At 41.7% G+C, this 21,199-nt stretch overlaps 1 protein-coding gene across 1 annotated transcript in view; it reads right to left on the bottom strand.

Annotated features, from left to right (window-relative positions):
* UBE2I (ubiquitin conjugating enzyme E2 I) overlaps positions 1-21,199 on the bottom strand; it is a 49,166-nt gene that overhangs the window by 10,513 nt on the left and 17,454 nt on the right. The window contains exon 2 of the mRNA XM_073636786.1: positions 16-92. Coding sequence (XP_073492887.1) covers positions 16-81 — 66 coding nt within the window. The 5' untranslated portion in view covers positions 82-92. The remainder of the gene's footprint in view (positions 1-15; positions 93-21,199) is intronic.

Raw genomic sequence — 21,199 nt, 5'->3', positions numbered from 1 at the left:
ATAAACACCACTTACAAAAGGATGGTCTTTTCTCCAAGCTTTCCTCTCCTGCGCAAGTCTGCTCAGGGCTATGCCAGACATAGTTTGGGTTCCTACAAAGAGTATGAGAAGTTAATTTCAGGATAAGGAAAAAAAAAAAAAAAAAAGACATGAATGCAGAATTCAAATTGCACATCACCACCATCTAGTGTTCAAGATGCACACTGCAACAAAAGTATTCATCAATACTCATAAAAAGGAATCTGACTAATAGAAATGCAGGAGCTGCCATTACAGATTTGCTTCAAAAAAGGTGCAGGCTCCAGGGTGGCCATCCTCCAACACTCATTGCATCATGATCTCAATTGGCATGCAAGACAGGAATTCAGACATCCCATGCAACCATTTGCTCCTGGCGACTCACTAGACATTGACAAAAATCAGGGTGACAGTCTCAGAGCCTGCACTTTTTTTTTTTTTTTTTTAAAGTATAACGTGGCAGCTTTTATATGTCTGTCCTTAAGAGTCGACTTTAAAGCATAAAAGATTCCACATTCAAGTGTAGCACATTGTTTTAAACCTTTATCCACAGCTATGCACCCAAGAGAATCACAAGTCTTTCTGTAAGACCTGGGGGGATATTACAAGCACCGTTTCCAAGACACATTTCTGTTCTTTGAAGTATATTATGATGCAACAAAAATGCCATCTTGATATCATAGGTTTTGTATTTTGCAAGCCTAGATGTCTTACACAAGAAAGTGTTAAGTACCACATTTGTAATTACATTCCCCATGGGTGCAGTGTTATTTGAATACACATCAATTTCCAGGTTGAAGACAATTTTAAAACATTTGTGTTCACATATGCACTTGTTTTTCTTAAAGCCCTCTTCAAACTTTGAAAAAAGAAAAAAAAACAAAAACTGAAGAACCACTATAAGTGCAGTTGAGGCTCGGTGGCGAGTATACTAGAAGGATACCGATCACCAAGTGTTATTAAAAAAAAAGTAAAATAAAAATAAGACATACCCTAAAGATGAACTGCTGCACTACAAAAAACAAAAACCCCATAGGTTGAAAACCATGTATGCACATCAAAAATGGCCTATGTACAAAAGCTATAAAAGCCAAAACAAAAAAACATAAGCTTTTTGCAGTCAAAACCCTTTAGGTTGCATATTACAGCACTTGATGCTTTGCCATACACATGGTAGCATGAGGGGGCTGCTTATTACCACTATACTACCATCTCAAGTTTAAGACATCAGAGTGGTAAATGTGCATTTCTGCATTGCCATTGTGAAGCAGCACCGCAGAAATAAGGTCAGGTGACCACAGCGCCTATTAATGGCCGTTATCTGAGCAGTGTTTGGATGACCCAGATCAGGCACTGTATAGGCAGTGTAGTGACTGATCACAAATCAAACACTTGCTATAATCAAGGAAGATCTGTGAACGAAAAGGATCAGCAGATTAATAGTGACTGTTTGAACAGATTGTGGTTTTTGCTTTACCGCTTCAGCCCCGGAAGGGTTTGCCCTCTTAGGCTCGATTCACACCTATGCATGTTGCTTTTGAGCGTTTTTGGAGGTTTTTTTTTCATGCTTGGCACGTTTTTGAGCAGCGTTTTTGTAGCGTTTTTGCGGCGTTTTTGCCGCGATTTGCGTTTTGCGTTTTTTCTTTTTCATTTTTTTTTACAGTCTTAAAAAAAAAAATAAAAAAAAAAAAAAACGGCAAAAACGCACCAAAAAGGGTGCACTTGCGTTTTTGATGCTTGTCCATTGAAATCCATTACATGCAAAATGCTGCTTTTTGCATGAAAAAAAGTCCCCGACCCTTTCCAAAAACGCAGAGATACAAAAAAGCATTGATGTGAACATGTTCCATAGGAACCCATGTTAAAAAATTCCCATGCATTTCTGCAAAATGCATCAAAAAACGCGCTAGTGTGAATGGAGCCTTAACGACCAGGCCATTTTTGTGATATGGCATTGTGTCGCTTTAACTGAAAATTGACGTCATTTTTTACCCACAAATAGAGCTTTCTTTTAGCGGTATTTGATCACCTCTGTGGTTTTTAATTTTTTGCGCTATAAAAAAAATAAATACTTTTTTTTTTTTTTGCTATAATACATATCCCCCCAAAAAACCCAAAACACAGCAATAGGCGTATATTGATAGGTTTGGGCAAAAATTAAGATTTTTAGCGGAACTATGACATCGTGGTGGACAAATCTGACCCCAATTGACACTTTTTGGGGACCAGGGAGTGACATTACTACATTGATCAGTAGGGTTGTCTCGATACCGATACCAGTATCGGTACAGATACCGAGCATTTGCGTGGATATGTATTGCAATAAATAATAAAAAAAAAAAAAAAAGATATCTATCTATAAATAAAAATGTAAAAAAAAAAAAAAACCCCACACACAGACACCATCCACAACCCCCCCCCCCCCCCCAAGAAAAAAAAAAAAGAAAAGCATTGTATTAAAAGAAAATAAATAATATAAAAAAATAAAAGACATCGGTAATCGGCGAGTACTTGAAAAAAAAGTATCGGTACTTGTACTCAGTCCTAAAAAAGTGGTATCGGGACAACCCTACTGATCAGTGCTATAAAGCAGTGGTCGTCAACCCTGTCCTCAGGGCCCACTAACAGGCCAGATTTTATGTATTACCTTGAGGAAATGCAGACTAGAATACTGCAATCACTGAGCAGCAAATGATATCACCTGTGATGTATTTCAGCTATCTTGCAAACCTGGCCTGTTAGTGGGCCCTGAGGACAGGGTTGATGACCACTGCTATAAAAAAACACTGATCAATGTAAAAATTACACTGGCAGGGAAGGGGTTAACACTAGGGGCTATCAAGGGGTTAACTGTGTTCCCTGGGTGTGTTTTAACTGTGGGGGGGGGGCTGCCAGGGACATGACAGATCACTGGGAACAGAGGATGTGAAATGTCACCTGGCCCTGGCAGAAAAATGCCTTGTTTACATAGGCAGTTCCCGTTCTGCCTGTGTACAAAGCAATCGTGGGCCGCCCGAACCGCAGGCACGCTTCCGTGGTGTGTGCGAGCCACCGTACAGGTACGGCAATTTATACAGGAGTGCCGACCTGCTGCAGTATATCTGAGTGAGCAGGTGGGCTAGTGGTTAAAGCCTTTTCACCCCAAAGGAACAAAATTCCTGCACAGTGGTTGTAAACCCTGGAACACCACTTGTACCTACAGGTAAAGCCTATAATAAGGTTTACCTGTAGGTACTGTATATCTCCTAAACCTGCATGCTTTAGGAGATATTTACCATATACGCTTGCACCAACGTCATCAGCGCATGCGCACTGAACAAACTGCTCGATCTTGCCGCTTCTAAAAAGGGCTGGTGCCATGACCGGCGGCTCCCGTGCGCATGGTGGCTCCGCACAATCACAGCGCCGGAGCCCGCGAATAACTCTGGGAAACAGTGGTGTACAGGGACCGCTGCAACAGCTAAGCAGTTCATAATTGAGCTAGTATGTAATGCATACTAGCTCATTATGCCTTTGTCTTGCACGATTTTTTTTTTTTTTATATATGGGTTTATAACTACTTTAACTCTCACCTCCATTCTCCCACTGCACATGACATATCAACTATCCTCCCTTTCTGCAAATGACTGCATTAATATAAAACAAAAACATATATAATTATAATCAAATCACCTTGGGGGGTCCACTTTCCAAAAAGAGGTCATTTTGGGGGAGCCAATACTGTGCTAGCATTCGAATTTGCTACTTTTTTTTATTACCAGGGGATTATCTGTGAGTAGGCAGCCCCATCGAAAGCAAGGCATTACCTTTGCTAAAGGGACAGTTGAATGACCCTGGATGAAGACTGTGTACGGAACAGCTTATTTGTCCCTAGCTACATGTAATCAAGCCATGAGGCTGCAGACCATGTCAGTCTGTCATTGATGTGTAAAGGTTTCCTGTCTGCCACCAACATAATCAGACCACAACACCCACCCTCTGAAGTACACTGTTCTGGGTGGTGTACAGCCATGTGAATGAGTCCCAAGTGTTTGTTTACACACCTGATGTTACAGTAACTCACTACAAGTTTTGTGCTCTAATAAGCACTGCTAAATGCAAGCAATCTGTGGCAGTGAGTTTTTAAAAATTGCACAACGCCCATTCTTATGCCACTGTAGTGCAACCAGGCACAGCCTACATGAGCGGCAATTCTGTTCTGAATGCAGGCACATTGCAGCCACCGCAGCACAAGAAGCTGCTTTAGGTAGATTTCAATGGCAGGAGCAACAGGTTATCTGTTCGACTTTGCATATCTGAAATGTCACCTGGCAGAACAAGGAAATGCCTTGTTTACATAGGCAGTTCCCTTCTGCCTGTGTACAAGGCAATCGTGGGCTGCCGGCAGACAGAGTCCGCCCGAATCACAGGCACGCTCCCGCCACTGCGCGAGCCGCCGTACCTGTTGGACTTTCGATGGGGGTGCCATGAAAAACCATGTGCAAATGCACTTGTATAAATATGCTGCAAAAAAAACAAAAACAAACAAAAACAAAAAAAAACAAACAAAAACAAAACACGGAGAGATCAAATACTAGGGACATTCAGGAGTTTACTTCAGGTGTACAAAGCTAACAGTCAAAACTTTGCTTCTTGAAGTTTTCTTTGAACCTTTTCATGTTTGAAAACCTCCAAAATGGTATGGTTCTGTTGGTACTGGTGGATCTGCATCAAAAAAACAAAACAAAAACGCATGCACTGCATGTTCCATGAATTCCAATGGTCCTAGTTCACACCAGTGCAAAAGGAAAAAAAAAAAAAAAAAAAAAAAAGGGAGTTAGAACTTGCTGCATTTTTTTTCCTGTATGGAACACTAAAAATGTACTGGAATTCACATAAATGCACTAGAACGCATATTGTCTTTGATTTTTCAAAGGAAAACAAGAAACAACAAAACCAAAAACAAACAAAATGAACTGTAAGGCATCAAAAAATGCACAAATTGTGGTGTATACCAGCCCTCAGTACTAAAAACAAGTGAAATGAGGAATGTATAGTGGTCGGTGTACACATTTTCTTCAATGTCCATGAAAAAAAAAAAAAAAAAAAAAGTAGCCAATAAAAAGGTTACATGTAGATGGAGAACCCAGCACAATGATAGATTTTCCTCTGATGCAAAACAGTCTGGGTATAGTAGCCTAGTAGTACACACAGAGGGGAAGTGGAAACTGCTAGATAGCTTAAGCCAATAAGCAGTCAGTCAGATGTTGATAGAAGTTTGACAAAACAAATTTCAATGATTAATAGAAAAAATAAAATAAAAACACCTTCTCTGGATGAGAACAGGACCATCATCTAAGGACACTAGCAGAAAACTGGAGCGCCAAAGAATAGGCGGGGTTATATGGGTACACTTTAGGGATGGCCCTAGCAACTTTTTTTGCCATGGTGTGCAATCACCTGAATGTAGCAGCATAGAACACCAATGGTTTATAAAAGAAGTCTTGTGTGCTGTACAATTAAGATAACAGGTTTACACAGCTAAACAGCTCAGGCTGAAATAAAGGAGTCAGGGGTGACCTCTTCTCAAAAAGTTCTGTTCAAGGGGTCTCTTAAGGATCAATGTACACGGGACGTTTTAAAACCTCTCCTGAACAATTTAACGATAGTAACCAACATTTAAAAACTTTTTTTTTTTTGCAAAACTAGTCAAAACTGAAAAACTACTGTAAACAAAAAACGCGACTAAACGTAAGTTACCGCGTTTACTGGCATATGGCGTTTCAAATGCCTCTGAACATCCGTTATGAACGCATTTTTTTTTGCTTTCCAAAAAATGCTTCTAAACTCAACTGCCTATAAACGATTCTGTGTACATGTACTGATAAGATAACAGAGGAGCGTTCAGGGGCAGCTGATAAAAAAAAAGCCAAAAAACAATAACAAAAAAACGCCCAACTGCTCCTAAACATCCGTTTACCAGCAGCAGTGTACATGAGGCCCAATAGCTTCAGCCTGAAAGGTGTTACTAATGCTGCAGTGTGGTCTCTAAAAACCAAAGCACCCAAGGAAACCTTCAACATTAAATCTTAATCTCAAAAAAAAAAAACAAACAGATTTTAACTTGTAAACACCAAATGTCAGAAATCCTAATCTCAAAAAAAAAAACAAACAAACAGATTTTAACTTGTAAACACCAAATGTCAGAAATAGGATTAGGCATGAAAGGGTTATAATGCTTCAGTTTATGAATGAACAGAAGCCGCTGTCTCCTGTCCATTCATCTCCAGTGCAGTTGAGGCTGCTGAGAAAGGGACTGGGGAATCTGTCCTCGGTCCCCTTCTCTGTCTCAGAGGGGGGATACCAGAGGTCTTTTTAGACCCCTGATAAATCTCAAAGAGCGCGGTTGATAGAGTATCAGTAATGGGAGTACTTGGCCCTAAAAAAAAAAAAAAAAAAAAAAAAAAAAAAAAAAAGGAGTGGTATCTGTGAATATAATACATACATACAGAATCTCACAAGAGTACACCCCTCACGTTTTTTGTAAATATTTTATTATATCTTTTCATGTGACAACACTGAAGAAATGACACTTTGCTAAAATGTAAAGTAGTGAGTGTACAGCCTGTATAACAGTGTAAAATTGCTGTCCACTCAAAATAACTCAACATACAGCCATTAATGTCTAAACCGCGGGTAACAAAAGCGAGTTCACCCCTAAGTGAAAATGTCCAAATTGGGCCCAATTAGCCATTTTCCTTCCCCGGTGTCATGTGACTCGTTAGTGTTACAAGCTCTCAGGTGTGAATGGGGAGCAGGTGTGTTAAATGTGGTGTTATCGCTCTCACTCTCTCATACTGGTCGCTGGAAGTTAAACATGGCACACAACTGAGGATCTGAAAAAAAAGAATTGTTACTCTACATCAGGGATATGCAATTAGCGGACCTCCAGCTGTTGCAGAACTACAAGTCCCATGATGCATAGCAAGACTGACAGCCACAAGCATGACACCAGAGGCAGAGGCATGATGGGACTTGTACTTTTGCAACAGCTGGAGATCCGCTAATTGCATATCCCTGCTCTACATAAAGATGGCCTAGGCTATAAGAAGATTGCCAAGACCCTGAAATTGAGCTGTAGCACAGTGGCCAGGACCATACAGCAGTTTAACAGGACACTCAAAACAGGCCTCGTCATGGTCGACCAAAGAAGTTGAGTGCACGTGCTCAGTATCATATCCAGAGGTTGTCTTTGAGAAATAGACGTATGAGTGCTGCCAGCATTGGGGGGTCAGCCTGTCAGTGCTCAGACCATACGCCGCACACTGCATCCAATTGGTCTGCATGGCTGTCGTCCCAGAAGGAAGCCTCTTCTAAAGATGATGCACAAGAAAGCCTGCAAACAGTTTGCTGATGACAAGCAGACTAAGGACATGGATTACTGGAACCATGTCCTGTAATCTGATGAGACCAAGATAAAATTATTTGGTTCAGATGGTGTCAAGCGTGTGTGGCGGCAACCAGGTGATGAGCACAAAGCCAAGTGTGTCTTGCCTACAGTCAATCAAGTATGGTGGTGGGAGTGTCATGGTCTTGGGCTTCATGAGTGCTGCCGGCACTGGGGATCTACAGTTCATTGAGGGAACCATGAATGCCAACATGTACTGTGACATACTGAAGCAGAACATGAACCCCTCCCTTCAGAGACTAGGCGGCAGGGCAGTATTCCAACATGATAACAACCCCAAACACACCTCCAAGACAACCACTGCCTTGCTAAAGAAGCTGAGGATAAAGGTGAAGCCTGACCAAGCATGTCCCCAGACCTAAACCCTATTGAGCATCTGGACATCTAGACATTAATGGCGTGTTATTTTGAGGAGACAGCAAAATGACACCTTGCTACAGTGTTGTCACATGAAAAGATATAATAAAATATTTACAAAACTGTGAGGGGTGTACTCACCTTTGTGAAAAATATAATATATATTTATATATTTTATATAAATAAATGTAGCCTCAGAATACAGTGCTCCCCCCCTCATTGGGATGGAGCCTTCCCATCCCAGAACAAAACTAACAAAACTGAGTTTGGCCATTCACAGCAAGCTTTGTATTCCATGAATACAAGGTTTCCTCTGAAAAGTGCTCAGTCCGACTTGATTTTGATCAAGGCGCAGGATGGGAAGTCACTGTCCCATTGGGAGAACACTGCTCTGTATAATGTGGCTACATACTGCTTTGGCTTGGTTCATATATGTGGTGCAGCACAATACATGCGATTCGCACCACATTCCTGTGCAAATTACATGCAATGTTTGGGCGGTGTAAGTCGAGTCATTAGTATGGCTCAAATTGCACACCACAAAAAAAAAAAAAAAAAAAAGCCAAATGTGCAGGACCTTTTTGCTGCACTGGAATCAGGTCGCATGGGTGTTCACACATTTGATCCGATTCAGTCAAGCGCGACACATTTTGTGGTGTCGTTAAACTTAACATTGACACCCGCTGTCATTCGCATGAATGCTGTGCGATTTCAATGCGATGTGGGTAACACACTGCCTTCGATTCATTTCCCACACTGCATATATGTGAACTGAGCCTATTGCAGTGCACACATGTAAGGTTAACAGTTCATTTGGACCAGCTTGATCCAAACAAACTATTTAAACTTCACTAAAACGCCAGGTATCTAAAATTTCACCTAGCAGGACCGCAGCTCATGCATCATACATGAAGAGGTCAGACTGCGGCTGGTCAGCAAACAGAAGCAGCTTCAATGTTTCGTAGGCTGTAGAGGTGATTTCAGGGGTCCGTTTTTATTGAACAAGAGTTCAGATCACACGCAGTATTTACAGATTTTGAATCAGGAAGAACACTTTAAAAAACAGTCCTCATTCATCTCTATAGCTACAAAAAACACACTGACATTTTCGAAGTTCACAAGTTCCCTATTTAACCAGAATCTTGGACATTGGGGGTTATTTACTAAAAGGTAAATCCACTTTGCACAAGTGCACTGAATGTGCAGTCGCTGTAGATCAAATAAGATGAAGCTCTGCTGATTTTATCATCCAATCATGTACAAGCAAAAATGCTTTAATTTTCCTTGCATGTCCCCCTCAGATCTACGACTGCACTTGTAGTGCATAGTGGATTTACCTTTAGTAAATAACCCCCATTCTGTCAGTCTGCTAATGTAAAACAAACAGCAGCTGTATCTGAGTTGTTAGCCCTCACGGCCATCGACATCTAAGAGCAGGGGTTTTCAAACTCAGTACTAAGCCAAAAATGTACATTTTACAAATATTTATGAAGCCCAAAGGGTTTTAAAGGATTATTAAAAGCGGAGTACCACCCAGAAATGGAACTTCCGCTGTCCGGATTCCTCTCTCTCCCCCAGCCCCCCACCCCCGTCACATTTGGCACCTTTCGGGGTGGGGGGTTCCTGTCTAATACAGGTATTTGCTCCCACTTCCGACGAAAGATCGCCATAGTATCCGTGGCGATCTATGCCATGTCCGGCCCCTCCTCTGTCTTCTGGGAGACACACAGGTCCCACTCAGAACGCGTAGTGCAACTCGCGCAGTAGGGAACCAGGCTGTGAAAATACAAGTCTTCCCTTACTTAAGATGCCGCTGCCTCCACCCAGAGCCGAGGGACAGGTCAGCTTGGGTGAGGACATTGCGGACGCTCTGTCCTCATTTAAAAAAAAAAAAAAAGGACAGCAGCTGCAAAATTTGTAGCTGCTGACCTTTATTTTTATTTTTTGGGGCAGAACTCCGCAATAAATAGTTTTGGAATCCTCATGATAGGATTCAGAAAAAGAGACATTAAATAAAAAAAAAACAAAAAACAAAAGCAAAGTCCCACTTTTGCATCAGGGAACCCATCAGAAACCCCATCCTAGCCCCACTCCCATATCAGGGACCTCAGAGGCCCACCTCACATCAGTATGCCTTTGAATAACCCCCTTTATAATAGAGTCCACCTTAAATCAAATACCTCTACCCCACTTACAGCGTAGCGCTAGTCAATGTAGCAGCACGGTGGGAGCTGGAGCAGGTATGGATAGAGAAGTTCCATTCTTCAGCTAAGGCAAGCAATTTATCAGATGCTAGGATTCTGGTGGTCCTAGCAACTGACTTGGAGAAAGGCAGCATAGCATGAGAAACTAATCCTAGCTGCTAGTCAAATGCAATCCTTCAGTGGCTGGATTTGGCCCGTGAGCCGTAGTTTGGAGACCCATAATCTAGTAAAGTATTTTAGTGTGTAATCTCAAGTACTTTCCTGTGCCCACTGCTCAGGGGGCTGCAGGTGCCATGTACAGTTGCCTATACCTGTACATGTGGATAGCTATACACAGCTGTACTCTCAAATGCTGATTGTTCCCGAGACAGAACCTTACAGTGACTAATCTTACCTTTGAGGAAGGCCAGATGTGTAATTTTAAAAACAAGTTTATAACCTGTTATATATTCCATATATCTGGGGTGCTTAAAGAGCAATTCAAGGAAACAGGTCAAGGGTAGTCTGAGCTGCTATTGCTAAAATCAAACTTCACAAGGCTTCCTTTACTCCAAGTACCTGTAATCCACTGCCATCAAATTTCATGGATTATCTTATCGACTCCATAGGAAGAGCAGAAGACTAAACTTCCTGGAGCCTGGGCTACACAACTTTCTAGTCGTAGGCCGAACCAGGTTTTTTTTTTTAATGCAAAAAGGCAGCAAGGAAAGTCCCATCATCATAAGTACATTTCAAAACTTGACAAAATACGCTGAAATAGGAGCCCTTTACTACAAACAGAAGCATGAAGAATTAAAGTGCAGGGCATTCCCTTCATTCATCTCAAGGCTTCATTTTCAACTTTAACCCCAAGGCCAAGCACCAAAATGTATACACAGAAAAAAAAAAAAAAAATATATATATATATATATATATATATAATTTTGCAAAGTAATTCCCCCCCCCCCCCCATTCAATGATGTGTACTGAAGGGGCTGCACTGATTATTAGAGGTCGACTTATATGTTTTTTTATTTGGCCAATACCGATATTTAGAAATCGCAGTGGCGGATTTCGTCTCTCTCCCCCTTCATCTCACAAAATCTAACAGTTAAGTAATAAGAAGTGATACAGAAAATTTCTTAAAGCAAACATTTATTAAACACAACAATCCTCCAATCTGTGCACTAGTAAGTGTAAATTTGGATTAAAAAAAACAAACAAAAAAAAAACTCTTAACCACTTCAGCCCCAGACCATTTGGCTGGCAAAAGACCAGAGCACTTTTTGCGATTCGGCACTGCGTTGCTTTAACTGACAATTGCGCAATCATGCGACGTCGCTCCCAAACAAAATTGACTTTGGTGGTATTTGATCACCTCTGTAGGTTTTTTTTTTTTTTTTTTTTTTTTTTTTAATAGCGCAAAAAATTAAAAAACACTTTACTTTTTGCGATACTATCCCCCCCAAAAAAGGAGATAGAGAGAGATCTCTATCTCTTTTCCTCAGTTTAGGCCAATGCGTATTCTACACTTTTTTTAAAAAAAAAAAAATATAAAAATGGCAATAAGCGTTTGATTGGTTTGCACAAAAGTTATAGCATCTACAAAATAGGGGATAGTTTTATGGCACTTTTATTAATTTTTTTTTTTTTTTTTCTACTAGTAATGGCGGTGACCAGCAATTTTTAATCGTGACTGTGACATATCACGACAGATCAGACACTTCTGGCGCTATTATGGGACCATTCACATTTATACAGCGATCAGTGCGATTAAAAATGCAATGATTACTGTGTAAATGTGACCGTCAGTGAAGGGGTTAACCAGGAGGGGGCGCTGTCGGGGTTAAGTGTGTCCTAGGGATGTGTTTTAACTGGGGGGGTGGGCACTGTGTGACACGACACTGATCACCGCTCCCAATTACAGGGAGTGGGGATCAGTGTCACTAGGCAGGACGGAGAAATGCTATTTTACATCAGCATTTCCCCATTCTTCCTCTTCGTGAGTATCCTTGCACGACCACAAGCCGCGTCTTAAAGGGCAGTGTAGAGGGGCCTGTACGAGCCCTTCTGCCAACTTATATTGGCGTGAGACGGTCGGCAAGCGGTTAAATATTAAATACACAAAAACAGGTAATCAAAAAAAAATTTTTTTTTTTTTTTTTAATCCAAAAAAAAGGGAGGGGGCTAACTTTACTGTTTAGTTTTTTTTTTTTTTAATTCATTAACCGCTTCCCGACCAACCGCTGCAGTTATATACTGCAGCAGGTTGGCTCCCCTGCGCGAGCCATCATAGCTATACGTCGGCTCGTGATAGCAGGTGCGCGCACGCACGTCCGCTGCACATGAGCGATCGTGAACAGGAGAGACAGAACAGGGACAAGTATGTGTAAACATACACTACGCTATTCTGACAGGAGTGACAGATCGTGTGTTCCTATTAGCAGTCATTACTAGTAAAATAAAAAAATAAGCCATAAAACTATCCCCTATTTTGAAGACGCTATAACTTTTGCGCAAGCCAATCAATATATGCTTATTGCGATTTATTTTTACCAAAAATATGTAGAAGAATACAGATCGGCCTAAACTGAGTGTGTGTGTAAATATATATATATATATATATATATATATATATATATATATATATATATATATATATATATATATATATATATATATATATATATATAGTATTCGGCCCCCTTGCGTTAATACTTTGTAGAGCCACCTTTTGCTGCGATTACAGCTGCAAGTCGCTTGGGGTATGTCTATCAGTTTTGCACATCGAGAGAGACTGAAATTCTTGCCCATTCTTCCTTGCAAAACAGCTCGAGCTCAGTGAGGTTGGATGGAGAGCATTTGTGAACAGCAGTTTTCAGCTCTTTCCACACATTCTCGATTGGATTCAGGTCTGGACTTTGACTTGGCCATTCTAACACCTGGATACGTTTATTTGTAAACCATTCCTTTGTAGATTTTGCTGTATGTTTGGGATCATTGTCTTGTTGGAAGATAAATCTCCGTCCCAGTTTCAGGTCTTTTGCAGACTCCAACAGGTTTTCATCCAGAATGGTCCTGTATTTGGCTGCATCCATCTTCCCCTCAATTTTAACCATCTTCCCTGTCCCTGCTGAAGAAAAGCAGGCCCAAACCATGATGCTGCCACCACCATGTTTGACAGTGGGGATGGTGTGTTGAGTGTGATGAGCTGTGTTGCTTTTACGCCAAACATATCGTTTTGCATTGTGGCCAAAAAGTTCGATTTTGGTTTCATCGGACCAGAGCACCTTCTTCCACATCTTTGGTGTGTCTCCCAGGTGGCTTGTGGCAAACTTTAGACAAGACTTTTTATGGATATCTTTGAGAAATGGCTTTCTTCTTGCCACTCTTCCATAAAGGCCAGATTTGTGCAGTGTACGACTGATTGTTGTCCTATGGACAGACTCTCCCACCTCAGCTGTAGTTCTCTGCAGTTCATCCAGAGTGATCATGGGCCTCTTGGCTGCATCTCTGATCAGTCTTCTCCTTGTCTGAGCTGAAAGTTTAGAGGGACAGCCAGGTCTTGGTAGATTTGCAGTGGTCTGATACTCCTTCCATTTCAAAATGATCGCTTGCACAGTGCTCCTTGAGGTGTTTAAAGCTTGGGAAATCTTTTTGTATCCAAATCCGGCTTTAAACTTCTCCATAACAGTATTACGGACCTGCCTGGTGTGTTCCTTGGTCTTCATGATGCTCTCTGCGCTTTCAACAGAACCCTGAGACTATCACAGAGCAGGTGCATTTATACAGAGACTTGATTACACACAGGTGGATTCTATTTATCACCATCAGTCATTTAGGACAACATTGGATCATTCAGAGATCCTCGCTGAACTTCTGGAGTGAGTTTGCTGCACTGAAAGTAAAGGGGCCGAATAATTTTGCATGCACCACTTTTCAGTTTAATTGCTAAAAAAGTTTAAAATATCCAATAGATTTCGTTCCACTTCACAATTGTGTCCCACTTGTTGGTGATTCTTCACAAAAAATTAAAATTTTATATCTTTATGTTTGAAGCCTGAAATGTGGCAAAAGGTTGAAAAGTTCAAGGGCGCCGAATACTTTCGCAAGCCAGTGTGTGTGTGTATATATGTATGTATGTGTGTATGTGTGTATGTGTGTATGTATGTGTGTGTGTGTGTGTGTGTGTGTGTGTGTGTGTGTGTGTGTGTGTGTGTGTGTGTGTGTGTGTTTTTTGGGGGGGGGGGGGGGAATATAGCAAAAAGTACAAAAATTTGATTTTTTTTTTAATTACAGCTTACCTATAAAATCCTTTTCTTGGAGTACATCATGGGACACAGAGCCTTAAGTAATTACTTAATGGATTATGGGCCACCTTCAGGTGTTCACACTGGTATACCCAATCAAGGAAGTTCACTCCCCTATATAACCCCTCTTCCTTCCAGGAGCACATCAGTTTTTGTAGCAAAGCAATATACTTAAATCCCAAAAAGATGGGAGGGACCTCTGTGTCCCATGATGTACTCCAAGAAAAGGATTTTACAGGCAAGTTGTAATAAAAATCCTATTTTCTTTATCATACATCATGGCACACAGAGCCTTATGTAATTACTTAATGGGACGTCCCATAACAATGCTACTTGAGGGGAGGGAGAGACAACCCACAGGGTAACCCCAGACTTGAGGGCTTATACTGCTGCCTGCAGCACACTGCACCCAAAGTTGATATCCTCATACCTCCTTACATCCACCTGATAAATATTTTGTGAATGTATGCACCGAAGACCAAGTTGGGGCCTTACAGATCTGAGCCATGGAGGCCTGGTGATGCACTGCCCAAGAAGCACTAACTACCATGGTAGAGTGCGCCTTAACTTGAAAAAGGGGAATCTTACCCCTTAAATTATAAGTTTGAATTATAACTTGCCGAATCCACTTAGCGACAGTAGATTTTGATGCTGCCTGTCCTTTCTTAGGACCCTCTGGCAGAATAAATAAGACATCAGTCTTACGAATCTGAGCAGTTGTCTTTAAAATAGATTGTCACTGCTCTCACCACATCAAGACAATGTAGTGACTTTTCTTCCCAGGAACATGGTTTTGGAAAAAATGATGGCAGGACAGTGGGTTGGTTCAGGTGAAAACCTGAAACCACTTTTGGCAAGAAGCCTGGATGAGGGCGCAACATCACTCTGTCCTCATGATAGAGCTGCACGATTCTGGCTAAAATGAGACTCACGATTTTTTTGCTTAGAAGATAGATCATGATTCTCGCGGCATAACATCTTTCACATTAAAACAAAAAAAAAAAAAAAAAAACCATTTCATTTAGTTCCGTATGGTTTCGTTTTTTTTATTCATTGAAGTGCATTTTTTCCCCAAAAAATTTAGTTTGAAAGACCGCTGGGCAAATACAGTGTGACATAAAATATTGCAGCAATTGACATTTTATTCCCTAGGGTCTCTGCTAAAATATATGTTTGGGGGTTCCAAGTAATTTTCTAGCAAAAAATATTGATTTTAACTTAAGAAACAAGTGTCAGAAAAAGATTTAGACTTTAAATGGTTAAACTTCCTGCATTTACACAGTTGTGAAAAACTTGGCAGACTGCCTGGATTTTTTTTCACACAGAAGTTTATCCCTTTGAACTAAGAAGCAAGTATTAGTTACAATGTTTCATGTTAAAAACTTGGCAGACTGCCCAGAACAGCTGAGCTAGCAGATAAGTCTCTCCACTTGTTATATGAAACAATCAGCAAACTCTGCAATAGAGATCATCGGGGGACGTTAAATCGAGATCACAATTTTTTAACGATTAATTGTGCAAGCTCTACCTCATGAATAATTAAATATGGCTCTTTACAAGAAAGAGCAGCCAATTCCGAAACACTCCTTACCTCTGGATATAGCAACCAAAAATACCAGCTTCCTTGTCAGAAGGACTAAGGGAATATGCTGTATTGGTTCAAATGGATGTTTTTGTAACACTGACAAAACTAAAGTTGAAGTCCCAAGGGCTTAAAGGGGATTTACCTGGTGGATTAATCCGCATCACCCCTTGCATAAAACCCCGGACTAAGAATGCGTAGCAAGCGGTTTTTGAAATAATATCAATAAGGCTGAGACTTGGCCCTTAATAGTGCTCAAGGCCAACTTCATCTCTACGCCCAATTGTAGAAAGTCAAGAATTCTGCCTATGATATAGCTCCGAGGGTGCCAACCCTTGGATTCACACCAGGAAACATAAGCCTTCCAGACTCTATAATATATATTTCTGGAAGCTGGTTTCCTTGCATTAAAGTAGAGATAACTGATCTGGAAAGCCCACGTTTCTTCAGAATGTGGGTTTTAATAGCCAGGCCATTAAATTTAACGTTCGTAATGTAGGATGGAATATCGGTCCCTGTGAGAGGAGGTCTGGCCTTAGTGGAAGGGACCATGGATCCTTCACTGCCATCTTTACGATCTCTGCATACCATGACCTTCTGGGCCATGCTGGTGCTGCCAGAATTACCGGTTTTCTTTCAAGCTTGATCCTGCAAAGGAAATGCATAGATCAGTGAGAACTGATCCCACAGTATCACCAACACGTCTGTTCTGCATGCGAATGGATCCTTTGTTCTGGACACAAAGTTGACTAACTTTATGTTGAAATGGACGCTAGAAGAAGATCTATGTCCGGAGTCCCCATCTTTGACAAACAGCCTGAAAATATTTCTGGGTGAAGAGACCATTCCCCTGGGAATAATCTGCTAGTGGCACAAGTAGTCTGCCTGCCAATTCTCTATTCCCAGAATGAAGACTGCTGATAAGAAATATTTTCCGTGCCTTTCTGCCCAAGTTAGAATATAGTTCACCTCTCTCTGCGCTGAGAGACTCTTGGTGATTGATAAAGGCCACAGCCGTGGCATTGTCGGATTGGATCCTGACAGGACAAATCCCTTAACCTGGAAGTCCAGGCTTTCAGAGCCAGACGCACTGCCGGAATCTCTAGGATGTTGATGGGCAAGGCTCTTTCGGTTCTTGAACACTGTCCTTGGACAGTTGTCTTCTCTAGTACTGCTCCCCAGCCTAAAAGGCTGGCATCTGTCGTTACCACTTTCAAGATAACTGGTCTGAAGGATTTTCCTATTAGCAGATTCTTTAGGACACCCATGGGGACAGCTGCATTGGCAAGTCCAAAGCTTGGATAGTTTTGTTCCAAGCAGATAGAATACAGGTAACTGGTTGTAATGCGTACACTTTACTCCAAACACTAATTGGTCTATTAGCAATAGATCGTCTAGGTATGGCAAGACTGTTTATGCCCTGTGCCCTTAACCTGGCTAGAGCTAGCCCGAAGTGCAAGGCTAAAAACTGAAATGCTGTTCTACTTCGAACCGCAGAAACCTTTGGTGAGCGGGAAACATATGGACATGCAGATATGCATCCCTGACGACGATAGACGCCAGAAGTTCTCCTCCTTGTAGGATAGAAACTACTGACCGACTCCATAGAAAGGAGCGGATCTTCAGGAACCGATTTAGATTCTTTTAGAACTAGAATGGATCTGTTGAATTTCTGCGTGGATCTGTATATGTGCAGGAAACGCATATAAAGGCTGTGAAGGTTTTAATGAAGCTAGGAAGAAACAGAACTATCAGCTGACTCTAGTAGAGGTAGCTTGAAAGAGGCACAAATCTCTCTGTAAAAGATTTGTACCAGCAATCTCTCAGATTGCAAGGCTAAAAAAAAGGTTCAACTCCAGTTGTTTCCTCCTCAGAGGGGTAATCGGTTTGCCTTTCTTCCGGATCACCTGAGGGTAACCCCTCATCCTCTACCCACTGTTCCCTTGATAAGGGGTCTAAGGTGGGGGGGGTCTTCCTATCCTTTTGGATAGCGGATGCGATTAGGTCGCTAATTTTCCTTCTAGGCCCTGCAGGGCGGAGGAAAAACGCATTTTTAATCATGTATACAGGGGCTGAAATGTTTTCTGTGCATGGGCCTGAGGCTTTCTAGAGTCTGACGGTGGAGGCCGTCGCCACTGCCTAGAGGCAGATGCCCCTGGCACAGGGGAAGGAGTCTGTTTAAATAAAATTACGTTTACACCTTCTTTTAGGCAAAAGAGTACCTTTCCCACTAGAAATCATTTGGATGTATTTGACAAATTCTCCTCAAATAGTCGCTCCCCATGAAAAGGTGCTTCGGCTGACCAATCTTTTAAACCACAGGGTCCTACGCATTTGTATTAGCACAAGCGCAAGGCGGGACGCTTGGTGAATAGAGTCTTTCATGGCGTCTATGGCAAAACATAGTGCATTTGGTAGTTCGGCTAACTCACGGGCCTGTTGAACTGGTCCTTTAGAGACTGATAGATGCCTATTGCAACGACTGCAGGCAGAGAAACGGCATCTGCCAAGGAAAAAAAAAAAAAAAAAAAAAGTTTAACAGAAATTCCAACTTTTTAACTGTTGGATCTTTAAGCATTTGTGCATGGTCTACTGGACAAGTTAAATTTTAATTGATGTTGGAAATCGCAGCTTCAACTGCTGGTACTTTCCATCTTTTTGTGAATTTCTCCTCCATGGGATAGAGACTGAGAATCTCTTTGGAGGGAGAAAAAGGCTTATCCGGGTGCACCCATTCAGCATAATTAAGCTTTTCTAGTAATGCATGGACCAGAAACGCATGAAAAGTTTGTAAGGATTTTAAAGAACCCAAGGAAGAGACCGAATTTTCAGCTGACTCTGTTAGAGGTAGCATGAAAGTAGAACGAACCATCTCCGTAAGAGTTTGTACCATCAATCTCTCAGATTGCAAGGTTGTAAAAGGTTCATCAACTGTTTCCTCCGCAGAGGAATAAATGGCTTGTTTTTCTTTGTGATCATCTGAGGGTAATACCTCATCCTGTGCCCACTGTTCCCTTGGTAAAGGGTTTGAGGTGGGGGAAAAGGGGATCTAGCATGCTTTCTATCCACTTGGGAAGATGCGATTAAAGCTGCTAACCTTCCTAAGCCCTGCAGGGCAGAGGAAAATGCATCTTCAGTCACATATACAGGGGCTAAAGTGTGAGAAGCAGATGCACCACCAATAGGTTCCAATGACTCACCCTGGCTTGCCATATCTGGTATCTCCGGAGAGGATGACAGTGTGGAGGCATGACTGGAGTTCCCAGCGCCTAGGGGGTGAAATTTTTGGTACCTTTGTGGTAGTTCTGGAAGTCATAATGCTAAGCACAAAAGCAGAGGCACTTTTAAGACAAATATACTATTTGCTGAGCAATAGTAGTAACTGCTACCATACAGATCAGCTTTTGATGCTGAACAATTGTATTTTCCTGTAGTGGAAATGCCTGATACACTGCTTACATGACCCAGCGCTCCTGTGTGACAGCCTCTACTCTTCAGCTGCTCTGATGGAGACTGTTTGCCCTAAGAGTGCCGGTTTTATTGAAGAGGCTTCACACGGCGCCACCTGCCTTAGCGACGCCCCTTAAGTGACCCGCCTTTCTCACACGGTATTCGGGTCTGAATGCAGACCCAACGGAGAGGAGGCTGCAGCCACCATCTGGCATTCCTGGCAGGTCTGCTTTTGCATGGGTGCAACTTTAAAGGCAGGTAAAACATAGAAAAATGTTTTAAGATCTTTAAAATTCTCATCCACTCTTTGGTCGGCTGCTAAACCCCCTAACCATAAGATGTATAATAAGCCACCCTGGAATCGTTTTTTAGCAGTTGAGGCTTATACAGTTTAGTGCTGTCATTTGCATTTATTCAGACATGCAACACTATCCAATGTAGGATGTAATACAGTTTTTTTACTAAAAAATGCTGTACCCCAAGCCCCTTAGTTTCCCCAATTGAGGGGGGGGGGGGGGGGGGACATTTAGTTCAATTACAAACCCCCACCTGCTACTGGGACACACACTGCTGTTTGTAGCTGGACACAGAGCTGGTGAGAAGCACAGGGTATTTTTACTCCCTCTAGAGGAGATTTTAAGGCATTTACAATGCCTTAAATGACTTATATGGAAAAAAGGAAGGCATAGGTGGACTTTGCAGTTCCTAAACTTCTTCCCTTACCTTTTCCTCGTTGCAGGATATTGCTGAAACAGACAGATCCAAACTTCACCCATCACGGCGGGCAGCGTTTAGTAAACGCTCAAAGACCGGGTCCCTTTTTATAGAGGTTCCACACCTTTGGACCTGTATAGCACCCTTCAGGAAATCTTTAGGTGATGTAGCATGACCAAAAAGAGTCCCGGTTCCTAGGGTCCAGCCCTCAAAGAGAAGCATTACAGGCAAAACCTCATCCTTCTATGAGAGGCCCAGGTACCATCCTGTGACCTCAGTGGCATGGATGGATCTGGTTGTGGAGGTTTTTTTAAATCTAGCATGGATCCCTCCTGGAGCTCCTCAGAGCACATCTTCACTCGTGACCAACACCTTAGACACTGGCGAAAAAACTGATGTGCTCCTGGAAGGAGGGGTTATATAGGGAGTGAACTTCCTTGATTGGGTATACCAGTGTCAACACCTGAAAGTGGCCCATAACCCATTAATTACTTAAGGCTCTGTGTCCCATGTACGATAAAGAAATATTGCTTTTTTTAAAAAATGCCACTTTTTTTGTTTATAGCGCAAAAAATAAAAACCAGAGGTGATCAAATACCACCAAAAGAAAGCTCTATTTGTGGGAAAAAAAAAAAGGACGTCAATTTTGTTTGAGTGCAACGTCGCACGACTGCGCAATTGTCAGTTAAAGCGACGCAGTGCCGAATCGCAAAAAGTGCTCTGGTTAGGAAGGGGGTAAAATCTTCCAGGGCTGAAGAGGTTAAAAATGTCCCAGTCCCTTTAGAGGGAATGGTTAGCCTTTCAGTGAACTTTTAGGTATACATGAGCTTTAAAATAACACATTTATGTAATTCTGCACATACCGAATTCTAGTCATATTAGCGCATCGCATATGCAGGTTTCCTTTGCAGGGCTACCCAATGGTTTTACTTTATGGCTGTGTCTTAGAATAAAAATTCTGAGTTGGGTTGTACTCCCTAGTGTCCAGATAGCCAATTTCACCTGTGAACTATTGCAGTGGCCAAATCTAAAAATTCTCTATACCGAATCAAAAAAAGGAAGAACGAACATTACAACATTTGGCAAAACAATACTGTAATAATCCTAAAATATGCAGAAAAAAAAAATTATAAAAAAA

Source organism: Aquarana catesbeiana, linkage group LG06 (genome assembly GCF_042186555.1).
Source record: "Aquarana catesbeiana isolate 2022-GZ linkage group LG06, ASM4218655v1, whole genome shotgun sequence".
Taxonomy (NCBI): Eukaryota; Metazoa; Chordata; class Amphibia; order Anura; family Ranidae; genus Aquarana; species Aquarana catesbeiana.
Note: the sequence above shows the minus strand (reverse complement) of the source record. Positions and strands in the feature narration are given on the sequence as shown.